This window comes from Somniosus microcephalus, chromosome 1 (genome assembly GCF_052327205.1).
Source record: "Somniosus microcephalus isolate GS21.2 chromosome 1, FLI_Smic_1.0, whole genome shotgun sequence".
In the NCBI taxonomy this organism is placed as follows: domain Eukaryota; kingdom Metazoa; phylum Chordata; class Chondrichthyes; order Squaliformes; family Somniosidae; genus Somniosus; species Somniosus microcephalus.
The window spans coordinates 121,967,398-121,981,765 of NC_140987.1; the positions used below are offsets into that span (position 1 = coordinate 121,967,398).

Consider the following 14,368-nt stretch of genomic DNA (forward strand, 5'->3'; position numbering starts at 1 on the left):
ATCTTATATTTCAAGGAGTTTGGCAATCTGTGGCCTTTCCTCTGTTCTTGTGTTAGGCATGTATATATTTTCATCTGTTATGTACATGAGAAGAAAAACAATAAGAGTTAAGTAATTTGGTTCATCAAAACAAACACTTTAATTGTAGCATCCAACTGTATTTTGAACATCCCCGATGTTTTTATTTTTTGTCTGTGCTATGCTGCCTGGCAGATTATATCAACCATTTATCTTTCCTCAAGTAAAATTCTTCCTGATAGTTGTTTTAAATTTAATTTTAATTTTCATTATTTTTCATTTATTTCCCAGTTTGAGGTAATATTCTGGGTTTACACACTTTAAAAAAAACTTTTCACATGTATTGCAACAAGCCAACACTTCAATAAAATTTAAAAAAAACCCAGTCCACATCCTTAAATTCAAAACTTATCTGAGTGATGTGTGTGTCCCTTTTAAGAGCTGCAGACATAACCACTGTCAGCCTGCTTGCACGGCAGGTTAACCTGACATGCTTAGGATCCAGCGCTGAATTCAGTGCTAGGGTCGAAGTTCGCGTTGGTGACGTTAAGTCGGCGCTGCACGCCGATTGACATCACCACGCTGCCATTTTTTTTTTTTTTACAGGGCGCTGCCAGTTACCAGCAGCGCAGAGGGGGAGAGGAATATGGTGGCTGCCGGTGAAAGAGCAGAGGCCGCCTTTATCGCCATTTCATGGCACTATGGAGTGGCGGTAATTATATGAATTTCTAGCTCTATATCTTTTATTGTTGGTGTGATGACCAAAACTGAATGCATTGTTGTAAGTGTAATATGACCAGTGCATTATACAGTCTGGGTGTAAGTTCTGTAAACATGTATTCTAATGTTCTGGCCACATATCTTAGCATCCTTTTAATTTTTTTTGTGGCTTTGCCAAATTATCTAAACATTAGAAGTAATGTAAAAAGCAATGGTTGAGCAAAGTTATTGAAACCAAGAATCTGTATCAAGTAACTCTCAATTGTGTTACTCTACTTCACATGCTGTGACCCTTTGCAGTATTGCTAATTCTTCAAGAGTACCTAGCCAATAGGAATGGTTAGTACAGTGGGTTTGAACACTGTTTCATTCCTGGGGATCCCTTTGCATAAAAGGCCTATGTAGAATGAGTGTGTCTATTGAACCCAACGCAACATACCCCTAATTTGGCACTAAAAGTAAATGACAATTTTTACTAGGAGATTGCAAAAGCGAAGGCCGAAATTTTCCGGGAGGTTAGCGGACATGATCAGTGGCGGGTCGGGTGGGAAAGTGGTTTTTTTTCCCCAGCCGGTTGGGACCCCTTGTGAACCCGCCACTACCAAATGTCGGGTCTGTGAGCGCTGAGCAGACCCGACAAGCAGCGGCGGGGGAGCCAATTTAAATGATTAGTGGCTTGTTTATAGCCGCTTAACAATGGTTTTAAACTGACCTTTTGCATTTGACAGCTCACCCACAGGTTTCATGCTGTTGCTAGACCACGTCTGTGAAGCTGAGGCAGGAGTTCAGTGGCCATTGAATCAGCTGATGAGTTGACAGCTTCAGGTGTCAAGTAAAAGCTCCCACCTTTACAGAGATATCTTCCCTTAGCCACAAGCTCTTCCTCACTGTATTTCCACAACAGATTCACCATGCTGCAAGTCTTTACACAAGTCTCCATCCAGTCTGATCTCATTACCTCTCTCACCATTGACAGATCGCTTCTATTATCTCTACTTCACCTGCCATCTATTCCATCAGCATGGGTGTCCTTTATACTCTCACCTTGGTCCTCAGATACCCACCACGATCAGCGCCAACAGCAGCACTAACAACAACACCAACCATCTCTGCAATCACCTGATGCTGCACAAGATAAAGGGCATCAGCACCCAACCACATTGCTGGCCAGGGATGGCCTCGGCATGGCCAGATTTACTTCACTTGACGCTGCACACCCTGGCTGCCACATGATGCGCCAGGTTGACACCACCCCACACCAACACTGTAAAGCATCCCTACAATGCTCAAGCCATTCGTTTCACACTCATCACCATTGCGGGGGGGTGGTGGGGGTAGGGGTGGGTACCTTTATGTCTCACCATTCACTGCAACTCACTAAGCCACTGCCAAAGGTGCACACAGATCTGTCCAAGAAGGCAAATTGTTGAAAATAAAGGTTTCAATGTTTGACACATTAACAGAAACTTTACATGGACTTTGGATAAAACACCCAAGCGCCTACCCTTGTGTGTTGTTAGTTGGCATGATTGCACTAGGATGAGGGTGAGTGTGACGGGTGGCTAGTGAGATGGGGATGTGATAATGTAGATAGAGAGGGATGGGTGGAGGTGCAAGATAAGTTGTTGTGAGTAAGGATGTGCAGGAGGAGGGAAGGCAGAGTGATGGGGATGTGATGAGTGGCACAGCAGGATGAGGTTGAATGTGGCTTTGTACTAATGTTTCGTGATCTACTGAGATCATTGAAACATTTGCGGCACTGCACCCAGGTCCTCCTGGCCACATCCCTGCTTGTGCCCGCCTCTGCAATGTGCAAGCAGGCTGTGTTGATCTCCTGAGAAGGTCTCTTCCGCCGATGGGAAGAGGACCTCCCTGCGTGCATATTGAGGGAGTCATGGGAGAGCCTGGGTGCAGATCTGCAACTTTGTGTAGTCATTCAGTGTTTGCAGCACCTCGATGCTGTAGAACACTGACAGCACAAATGTCAAAATAAATTTGGACATGGTCCCTTTAAGGAAACTTGACGTCATCAAATGATGTCATCAGACCGACTTCATCTAATTGGTCGGGAAACGTGCTGGGCGGGCTTAACGAGCCCCATCAAGGGAAATTCATTTCAGACAGTGGGCTGGAGCCAGCAGCGGGGGCGGGATCCCCCCACTGAAGTCAGCAAAATCGCAGCCTAAATATCTGTAATGAGACAGTTTTCAGATGTGTAGAGCCTTGAGGCAGGAATAAAAATCCAACCCTCTGTTCCATGTTATGTAAAATGAAAGAGTTCTGGGGGTCCTAAATGACAATAAATTGAAGCTAACACAACAGTGCTCACTGAGTAAAGCAAATTAGGTTTTCGGATTTATTAAAAGGTCAGTATTGAGCTGAATTAGTGAGGTAATCCCGCCACTTTTTAAATCATTGGTACAACTGCACTTGGTATACTGTTCTGGCCGTTGCATTGTAAGATATTGCAGCTATTGAAAGAATACAGAAGAGAGCAATCGGAATGATTTGAGGGGATCAAGGGATTGGATTATGACAACCGATTACGTAAATTGGGCATGTTCTCACTGGACACGAGACTGAGATAACATTGCTGTTTTTTGGGATTCTAAAGGGATTAGATAATGTAGACCATGATAAGCTGTTTCACCTTGTCCAGAACAGTAGAACCAGAGAATATGGTCTGCACCTGAAGAGGGCAAATTCAAAACTAATCTGCAGAAACATAATTTCAGTGAGTAAGTGGTAAATCTGTTGAACAGGCTTCCTAGGGAGACAGTGGAAACAGATAGTGTTGATTCACTCAGTTGCAAATTAGATAGATTTCGTTCAGAAAATAATATTTTGGGATACAGTAAATGAGTAATTTGAGAAATGGCATATGGTAAATGTAGCATGCTTAAGAGGAACATGCCACTTTAAATCTTTGGTCCCCAAAGCTTTCCTTATCATGTCTGGGTCACCCAAAAAAAAATAAGAGGGAACATTGGTCTGCTGTAGACTCATTTAAAAAAAAAAAAAAAAATCATCCTCTGGATATGGGCATTGCTGGCAAGGCCAGCATTTATTTCTGAACCCTAGTTTCCCTTGAGAAGATGGTGGTGGGCCATCTTCTTGAACCACTGCAGTCCATGTGGTGAAGGTACTAGGTATTCCCACATTGTTGACCCAGCAATGATGAAGGAATGATGATATATGACCATGTCGGGATGATGTGAGACTCATGGTGTTCCCATGCACCTGCTGCCCTTGTCCTTTGAGATGGTCGAGGTCGCAGGTTTGGGAGGTGCTGTCAAAGAAGCCTTGATGACTTGCTGCAATGCAACCTGCAGATGGTACACACTGCAGCCACGGTACACACTGCAGCCACAGTACGCCCACTGTTCACAACCTTGGTGTCATATTTGACCCTGAAATGAGCTTCCAACCGCGACATAACTAAGACCGCCTATTTCCACCCCCGTAGCATTGCCCGTCTTTGCCCTTGCTTCAGCTCATCCGCTGCTGAAACCCTCATCCATGCCTTTGTTACCTCTAGACTTGACTATTCCAACACACTCCTGGCTGGCCTCCCACATTCTACCCTACGTAAACTTGACATGAGCCAAAACTCGGCAGCCCGTGTCCTAACTTGCACCAAGTCCCATTCACCTATCACCCCTGTGCTTGCTGACCTACATTGGCTCCCGGTTGAGCAACGCCTCTTTCAAAATTCTCATCCTTGATTTCAAATCCCTCCATGGCCTCGCCCCTCCCTGTCTCTGTAATCTCCTCCATCCCCACAACCACCACCACCCCCCCCCCCCCCATCAAAGATATCTGCCCTCTTGAGCATCCCTGATTATAATCGCTCAACCATTGGTGGCCATGCCTTCTGTTGCCTAGGCCCTAAGCTCTGGAACTACTTCCCTAAACCTCTCTGCCTTTCTACCTCTCTTTCCTCCTTTAAGATATTCCTTAAAACCTACCTCTTTGACCAAGATTTTGGTCACCTGCTCTAATTTCTCCTTATGTGGCTTGGTGTCAAATTTTTTGTCTTATAATACTCCTGGGATGTTTTACTACGTTAAAGGCACTATATAAATACAAGTTGTCATTGGTGGTGGTAATGGAATAGAGAATGATTAGTCAACAAATCCATTATTGTTGTATTATGGTAGAAGATGAACTAGATGGACCTTTGTCTTTATTTTTGTCTAGCAATTCCCATATTCCTCAAGCAGTTTTTAGGAATTGGCCATAGATATCATCCATACTTGTTGTGTTACAGTTAGCTAGGCAACACCGCGGAGAGTTCCCTTCCTCTATTCAAACTGGTTCATTAAGGCCTTCTGTCTGTGCAGACACTCCAGTTTGTCAGACCTTCATATAGATAGGTCCTTGCGATGGACAGTTGATACAGACACCAACTCTGTGTAATGCTCTTTCTAGATCCCACAAATTGTTGGAGAGCACCAAACTTGTCGGCCATTGGCACTGACCCAGAGAAACCGTTTTGATCATGATTGAAAATTCTTCGACTGAATTTTCTATTTGTAGTAGCCTTTGTTGGTGTTTGGGAGTATTTCATTTTTTATTATTTTAAGAATTACACTTCAGAAGCTGGGTGTTTCATGTCTAAAGCATACCAAATTATATCTAACTCTCTGTTTTTAAAACCGCATTTAGTCACCTTTTTAAGACTTTAAAATATTGGGGTACAAATAAGTTTAGAGCAATACATTGTAGAGCGAAAGATCCACCGAATTTATACACCAGAATGATACTGAAATATCTGCAATAATATTATGACCAGTGCTGACTATATTGGTTGACACATTTATCTTTAACATAATAGATTGACATCTTTTCACACTTTTAAAACACCAGCATTTTTAATTTGTGCTACAATTTTTTCCAGCGTGCCCGAAGCTGCCCTGCTGCAAAGTACACCTGTAAGCTTTGTGATGTGCTGGTTGAATCTGTCTCATCTGCCTATAAGCACATTAAGGAGAAGCGACACAAAAAATGTGTTAAGGTGAGTCGGTACTAAAGTTTTATATCAGCTGTCTGTTCTGGGGTCGGTTGTTTTCAAAATGAAACTGGGAGTGAGTTACATTACTATTTTCATGAATTATGACTCGCCATCACTGCACATTCTTCAAGGAAAACCTCATATTCACAATGATGTGTTATTACAGAATTAATTACTGTAATGTAATGCTTAATAGTTGTTATTAGAAGCCATCAAGAGTCCAAAGAGTAAAGATTTTTGACTTGTCAGTAAAGTACATGTGGTGGCACTGAAGAACATGGAATGTGTCATGATGTCAAGTACAATGCTATGGTAAGAAAAAGAACAGGAGACGAGGTGGATAGCGCCATGGATAAGGCAGGAAAAAAAGGCAAGAGGTGCTAAATAATATAGTCCTTTTATTTCACATGGCTACTGTTTTATTTTCCTTCAATGTCAATATGTTAATGATCTAGACGAGGGAACTAGATGTAATATCTCCAAGTATGCAGACGACACAAAGCTGGGTGGGCGTGTGTGCTGTGAGGAGGATGCAGAGAAACTCCAGTATGATTTGGACAGGTTGGGTGATTGGGCAGATGCATGGCAGATGCAGTAGAATGTGGATAAATGCGAGGTTATCCACTTTGGTGGCAAAAACAGGAAGGCAGATTATTATCTGAACGGCAATAGATTGGGAGAAGGGGAAGTGCGACGAGACCTGGGTGTCCTTGTGCACCAGTCACTGAAGGTAAGCATGCAGGTGCAGCAGGCGGTTAAGAAGGCAAATGGTATGTTGGCCTTCATAGCGAGAGGATTCGAGTACAGGATGTTCCCGATGGTGGGGGAGTCCAGAACCAGGGGTCATAGTCTAAGGATAAGAGGTAAGCCATTTAGGACTGAGATGAGGAGGAATTTCTTCACCCAGAGAGTGGTAAACCTGTGGAATCCTCTACCACAGAAGGCAGTTGAGGCCAATTCATTAAATATATTCAAGAAGGAGTTGGATATATTTCTTAAGGCTAAAGGGATCAAGGGATATGGGGAGAAAGCAGGGACAGGGTACTGAATTTGGATGATCAGCCATGATCTCATTAAATGGCGGAGCAGGCTCGAGGGGCTGAATGGCCTACTCCTGCTCCTATCTTCTATGGAAGATGGGCACCACCTTCTAGGGATATTCCGTATTCCAGAACATGCAACTAGACCATAATCTTGTTGCATTATCATTATGGTGGCTTCTACTCAGTGTCAGAAAAGTAAAATATTTACTTTGCTTAATTGTTCATCTCTAATAATGTATTAGTCTTTAGGTCATACTTTCCCCACACTTCTAATATGCATTCTAAATTGCAGACAGTTAGCTTTTAATTAAACATGATAATCTTGGAGTTCTTCTCTAAGCTTCTATCAGGAAATCAGTACTTATGAATGAACAAAATCCTCTTGCCAGTGATGAGCTCCAGACATTCTTTCAGTTATGAAATGACTGTGGTAATTCATTTAAGGACTTGCTGTCACAAGTATGATATTGTAGGTATCATAACTTAAGTTTTGCATACTGAATACATTAAAAACTAGTTCCTCAATGCAGGGCTGTACATTGCTGGCAGTGGTTAAGTTTAATAATTTTAAGAGTGGAGTTTAAATATGGAAGATGTGTTTTTGTTTCAATATTGCTGTGAGATATTTCTAATTCATCATAATCCACATGTTCTACATCTGCAAACTTAATTTAGAATTTCATATGGGGGGGGGGGAATGCTGTTACTCTGCACTCCACCTGCAAATTGCACTGTATTCAGGAAAGAAAGGCACACTGGGAGAGAGGTAAAGGAGAGAAACTTGTTGGTAGAACTGAGCCTGTGAAGGCTCATGTTGAAGACCAAGGCCTGGGCCATTGTTTTAAGTTAGTGATTTTATTGGCGTTCAATCACTTATTACCTCAAGCATGAAATGTGTTACAAATTTATGTAATTCAAGTTTTAAAAGAAACATGGTGTTACTTAGCTTAAAATAGGGCTGTTCATTTTTGTTTGATGTCGGGGGAACAGATTGTTGCTGCATATGGAGGAACAAAACTACTGCAATATTTTCAAACATAGAGAATAGAAATGTTCGCATGCATAATGTTTAAAGCTTCTATTTGAACATCAGTGCTTCATCTCATCTCCCACAGTTGAAAAGAGTTGCTGGATCTTCAGTCAAATGCACTATTTGTGCCATTCTAAACGATTGGCATTTTATTTATTTTTAACCCTCATTCTAACAATTTAGACAATTGAATAGATGTTTTACAGGATTGCATTATGGTAGATTTTTTTTTAGTTTTGTACATTTTTTTCAGTTAGCTTCCCTACCTTTAATATGAAACTGCATCAGTGATTCTATTCAAACCTTTCAGCTTAAAACTGTTAAATTATTGGAAATGTTTGTGTAAAGTATATAATATTTGGAAGGGATTCTTTATTCATAAGATTCTGTAATAAATACAAAGATGAGATATTGTGTTTGGGACACTGAAAAGATTTGGTTAGCTAATTTGGGGTCTGTGCTATTAGGAAAAACAAGAAGAAGAAATGCTCACAATGCTTCCTCCTCCAAGTCTCGCACAAGTAAGAGCAGTTGATGCTGCCATTAACAAGGTAGTACAGGAGCACGGCATAACTGAAGATGATGTGAACAAAAGGCATGAAATTACAAGAAAAATGGAAAAGGTTCTGCAACTTTTATTACCAGGTACAGTGTTATTTTTCTTGCATAATGTTTTATATTTTTACTTTTGATATAAATTGTTATATGAATAAGATGCTTTTTGTAATGCTCTGTTCTACAATAATTTTTCAGGTACACTCTTGGTATAAAAGTAAAATATTTTTGGTAATATGCTTGAGGTTTTATTTCACATTGTAATATAAGGCATCATTGAAATATATGGTATCTATATAATGGTTTTCCTTTATCATCCAGACTGCTCGCTTAGACTCTATGGCTCCTCTTGTACAAGATTTGGCTTTAGAGATTCTGACCTTAACATTGATATACAATTTCCAGCTCATGTAAGTTTCTAGAGTCTAGATTCGGATCAGCCATGACCCTATTGAATGGCGGAGCAGGCTCGAGGGGCCGTATGGCCTACTCCTGCTCTTACTTCTTATGTTCTTATGTTAACTCTGTACACCACCAATGAATTCAGTCAGGTTTTGAGTATACTGTTTTGGATAATAAGTCAGACATTAAAATTGGTCGGGTACAGTATAAACTTTGTCGTTTAACCCTCTGAATACTGAATTCCCAGGTTACTTTTAAAACCCACATACAATTTCTGCTCTGCAATCTTTGATATAAATATTCTGTGAATTCTGATTACAGAAAGGGAAGCTTGTCTCATTAGCACCATTTGTTATTGCTGATCTCTGTTAAAGTTACAAACCATGGTGTGGAGATGCCGGTGTTGGACTGGGGTGGGCAAATGTAAGAAGTCACACAACACCAGGTTATAGTCCAACAGTTTTATTTGAAATCACAAGCTTTCGGAGCACTGCTCCTTTGTCAGGTGAAGTGGAGAGATGCATAAAGACACAGCTTATATAGTCAGAGAATAATGCCAGATGACTACTGGCATTATTCTCTGACTATATAAGCTGTGTCGTTATGCATCTCTCCACTTCACCTGACGAAGGAGCAGCGCTCCGAAAGCTTGTGATTTCAAATAAAACTGTTGGACTATAACCTGGTGTTGTGTGACTTAAAGTTACAAACAGCCTAGACTGAATGTCTGATAGTTGTCAAGCACTGTGTGCTTTCCCTGCTGTCTTGTGTAGCTTTGTAACCACCCCCCCCCCTCCCCCATCCTGCTAAAATGTCAAACTCATTTTATCCACCTTGAAATGAACATTGCCAGGACTCAAACCCAAGGTCCCATAACTAAGTTACCCTGTACCCTGTATATTATCAAAAACTCTAACAACAGAGATTTTCTGAATAAAATAAAAAGCTTGAGCTGTTTTGCTTTTGATCGAAACTGATAAGATCTCCGAAGATGAGCAAAAATATACGTGAAGAAATTTAATATGTATACCAGAAATGCATAGAATATGTTTGTCAGTATGTCCCAACTAAAACTCTTGTTGAAGCTATCTATGCAAACAACATGACCCTTATGAAGGCAGGAGTGATATTTTGGAAGTTTTTTCTGATGGGGGCGAAGAGGGAAATGAGTTTTATGTGAAGGCAGTAATTGAAGAGTTTGTTTCATAAATCAGTATGCTTGTCCTTTTTGTTTCTCAGTTAAATCAACCAGATGTGCTATTGCTGGTTCAAGAAAGCCTCAAGAATAGCAGTAAGTTTTTCACATTCTGAGAGAGCATATCTTTCAACTATTAATGCATAATCGGTCTGCCCTATTTATAGAAACCACTATGCATTCTAGAATAATGTAATATTTATAACAGACTGAATAATTATGTAGTATCAGTTGTACAGGTATTTTGTATATACTGTAGATTGTTCAATTGATTGTTGTCTATATTTTGCACTGGAGCTAACAACAGACATGAAAACTACAGAAATGTACCTCGCCCTCTTAAGTTTGACACATGTAAATAATGGCGCACTTTGAAAATTAACAAATGGACTATATAGCGACGTACATTGCTTTGAACCTAATAGGTTAGGTTAGCAAGTTAAAACTTAGCCACATTTTGTAATATTTTTGTCCTTTTCCAATAGGTCAAAACTAGAAGAGCCTAGGCTGAAATCTCATAAGTCCTATCCCAGGACCCAATTTACAAAAATTTAAATTAATCATTAGTGCTCCAGTAAATCAGAATAGGGGTTCATCGTCAAAATTTTCTAGAAGACTTGCCCACTGAAAGTGAGTCACCATGTTTATACAGTGACGAATATTGTGTGCCTTTAAATTGTTTACCAAGTACAGTAATACTTAAAGTTCTACCTCAAAATTTAAGAATTTGTAACTGGGCCTGAGCAAATGGTCCTTTTGAAGGGTCTGCATTTTTTATGTCAACACAGTCCTGAGTAATTGTGTTCGTTAGTTTCGTACTAGCTCGGTTCATAAATATTGAATCTCCCAATGATGAGCAGAAAGAACAAAGTTTAACAGTTAGAAGAATTGTTAAATCGTTTTTTTTTGCTCTTCCCAAATTTATTCAGTTTCTTTCATTGATGTTGAGGCGGAGTTCCATGCCAGAGTGCCTGTCGTACTATGCAGAGACAAGCAAAGGTTTGTCAGGACTTTACTTTTCTTAATCAGAATGTAATTACTGTACTATAACATGTAATGTGAACTGAGCCATTTATAAAAGACCTTTATAAATTGAGCACTAATGAACCTACTGTGCATTTTAACACAATCAGAAGAAGCCATGCCAAACTTAAGTACTTCCTTTTTTCATTGGATTATGTGCATGAAGGTTATCTTTTTCTTCTCTTTCCCTTTCCTCCCCCAGAGACACTTGCTGTTCCCTGCTTAGGAAACTGGGAAAGTGACTTGTCATTGAATCCTATCAATCCCAATCTTGAGTTGGTATGCAGGAAGACTTGTATTCAGTTACAAGGCTTAATTTCTTCCCCTGTTCTGCACAATTCTCTTTAATTTCACAGCAATAACTGGTTGGAGATTGAGTGAAAGCGGGTGTGTTGATGTTTTCCCTCAACCAGTAGCGATCCTTCTATATATCTATATATATTTGTAATTAAAATAGCTTTCATAAAAATTGAAAAAAATAATCTACCTGTTTTTTTTCTTGTTGCATTCTTGTGCTGATTGCTTTCAGCCTGTGATTTCTTGCAAATAGCCTTACTACTGACGATTGTTGGGTTTGTTTCTAGGTATAGTCTTTTGATAATTCAAAGTCATTTTCTGTACTCATGTACAAATTTAAAAAGGTCAAGCTGGTTGGCTTGATGGCCTTTTCCCATTCCTAAAAACATATTTGATTTTGTAATAGCAGTTTAACAAGTCACATTCAGCATATTAGAAACACAGATTGTGTACTTTCTCAGTTTCACTTGCAGTGAAAAATTAAATTATGTAAGCCTTTGATAACTTAACATGAAGTCCCTGAATCAATAGATTTTGAAATGCTGTAATATCCATGATCACAGTAAGAATGTAGAAAAATGCCCATGTTTTTTATTATGTCGGCATTAGTTGCACTGAAGATGTATATAAAGCTGTACTGAAGATGCATATATAAAGCTGATAAGTCTTCAGCTTTTTAAAAAAAAAAAAAAAATGTTTTGAGGATTTCACATTAGATATTCTCTTTGGGTTTAGCATTACCGACCATGATTATAAGCAGACCTTGTATCTCCTATGAACTAGAGTACATCTTTATGTGCCCATAGCCAAGTGTAGTGACACCTGGGGGTCAAACACAACCTTTGCCACTGTGTTCTGGCATGCTAGAATATATCATGTGCCACCATGTGATCTTAACGTTGGTAAGCAGAAGAATATACACTGTCTAACTGAGACTCGGGCTCTAACCCAACAAATTTAGATAACATTATTAAACAGGTAAATGAATAGTATTCAGTACAAACAGTATACTTAATAGTAATTATACAGACTTTACTATTCTCCTCGATGCCTAAACAGCAAAGATGTTTCTCCTGCGCTAACCCTTAACATAAATTTGTTCTTTGAAACTCAGTCACTGATTTCCTACCAGGGAGCCTCTGAATAGGGGTTGGCCCCTGACTACCTTAAACTGACTGGTAAGCTGAGCGCAGGCAACCAAATGTAAGTGCTCAATCGGAAACTCCTGGCCACAGACCTGTCTGTCAAAGGCAACTCAAAAAGAATCATGCCCCTGACCCATGTCTTCACCCCAAACACAGCTGTCAATCAAACTCACTACCCCAATAAGACCCTTCCGCCGCCCCCCCCTCCGGAGGGCATCATAGGATTAGATAGTACAGAAACAGGCCATTCAACCCAAGCAGTCCATGCTGGTGTTTATGCTCCACTCGAGCTTCCTCCCATCCTTCCTCATCTAACTCTATCAGCATAACCCTTTTAAAAGCATTTGTACTATTCGCTTCAACCACTCCCTGAGGTGGCGAGTTCCACATTCTCACCACTCTTTGGGTAAAGAGGTTTCTTCTGAATTCCCTATTGGATTTCTTGGTGACTATCTTATATTGATGGCCTCTAGTTATGCTCTTCTCCACAAGTGGAAACATTCCCTCTGTATCCACTCTATCAAAAGTTTTCATAATTTTAAAGACCTCTATTAGGTCACCCCTAAGTCTTTTTTCAAGAGAAAAAAGACCCAGCCTGTTCATGCTTTCCTGATCTGTGTACCCTCGCATTTCTGGTATCATACTTGTGAATCTTCTCTGCACCCTCTGTGGATGGGATGCTTGATTGAATGGGCTGTCTTGATTCATGGATATGTGCCGAATTCTTTGACCTATTATACAGATCCCCATCCACATAACAGCAGCAATCAAACCATGGTCTTCCTGAAATATGCATGATTCTACCTTTTGTTCTGAAGTGTCAAAATTAGTGAGACTGTAGTGTATATTTTGTGCCGAAACAGCTAGCAGAAACTGACCTTAACCCTGTGTGTAATAACAGAAATTAACCCTGTGTGTGATGTGGCCAGGAAGAACCCAGTAACTAATCTAATGTATATAAAAATGCTTCACTTTTGTCACTGTGAACATTGTACAGTAGTGAACCAGACTATATCATTTAGTCATTTTCTTTTTCTTCTTTTCAGTGGCCTTTTGTGTAAAGTGAGTGCAGGCAATGAAAATGCATGGCTCACAACTTGTCACTTAGCTGCCTTGGCAAAGTTGGAACCCAGTCTTACTCCACTGGTTATTGCCTTTAGATCTTGGGGAAAGGTAAGATTCCGATTTCTCTTTTTTTTTTTTAAATAGTGGTTTAGTAAGTACAGTAAATATGTTTCATTTTAAATTCTTTTACTTATGCTCTACTTTTTCCTCACGTAATTTGATATAAATGCTTTTCCTTTTAATTTAGTTTGTATTTAATTTGCTTTTGACTTCATTTTTAGTAATTTACTTGCTTTGCTTCAAGGTGAAAATTTTCAGGTATCTGGCAGATTTTAACTTTTACACCCCCCTTCCCAAATGTGAAATGATCGCATTGTTTCCCTAAATCCGACATGTTTTGCAATTTAGAGAAAACTTATGATAGTTTTGACAGAGTGCTCTCCAATGTTAAGAACAACATATTGCTTTTATTTAGTACCGTTCACATAATGAAACATTCCAAGTGCTTTACCGGAAGGTGAACAAAAGCAGGGTGAAAAGATTAGGGAAGGAGGGTGAAGGCACAGTCAGTTAAGTTTTGAGGAGACTTTGACGATGAAAGAAGTAACAAGACAAAGAGGTTTACGAAGAGAATTCCAGAACACAAGGTCATGGAGTGACCGAGTAAGTATATCTGAAAATGAGAGAGACAAAATCTAAAGGTACATTCTATTATAGGGGACACGTTACACTTTTGCGGCAACTAGAGGGAGGTGAATCTTGTCCACTAATTTTAAGGAAAAGGTAGATATGAACATAAAGTGGGATGTTGCCAGGCAGAATGGGAATTTCTTTTAAGTGGTTCTGATTTGACTTTTTTTT

At 39.8% G+C, this 14,368-nt stretch overlaps 1 protein-coding gene across 2 annotated transcripts in view; it reads left to right on the plus strand.

Moving 5' to 3' along the window:
- The window catches only part of LOC147124333 (terminal uridylyltransferase 7-like), a 78,361-nt gene that overhangs the window by 33,095 nt on the left and 30,898 nt on the right, over positions 1 to 14,368 (plus strand). For both annotated transcript variants that reach the window (XM_085985117.1, XM_085985109.1), the window contains 6 exons: positions 5,639 to 5,755; positions 8,293 to 8,470; positions 8,702 to 8,790; positions 10,022 to 10,073; positions 10,907 to 10,976; positions 13,489 to 13,615. In XM_085985117.1, the coding sequence (XP_085841243.1) occupies positions 5,639 to 5,755; positions 8,293 to 8,470; positions 8,702 to 8,790; positions 10,022 to 10,073; positions 10,907 to 10,976; positions 13,489 to 13,615 (633 nt within the window). The remainder of the gene's footprint in view (positions 1 to 5,638; positions 5,756 to 8,292; positions 8,471 to 8,701; positions 8,791 to 10,021; positions 10,074 to 10,906; positions 10,977 to 13,488; positions 13,616 to 14,368) is intronic.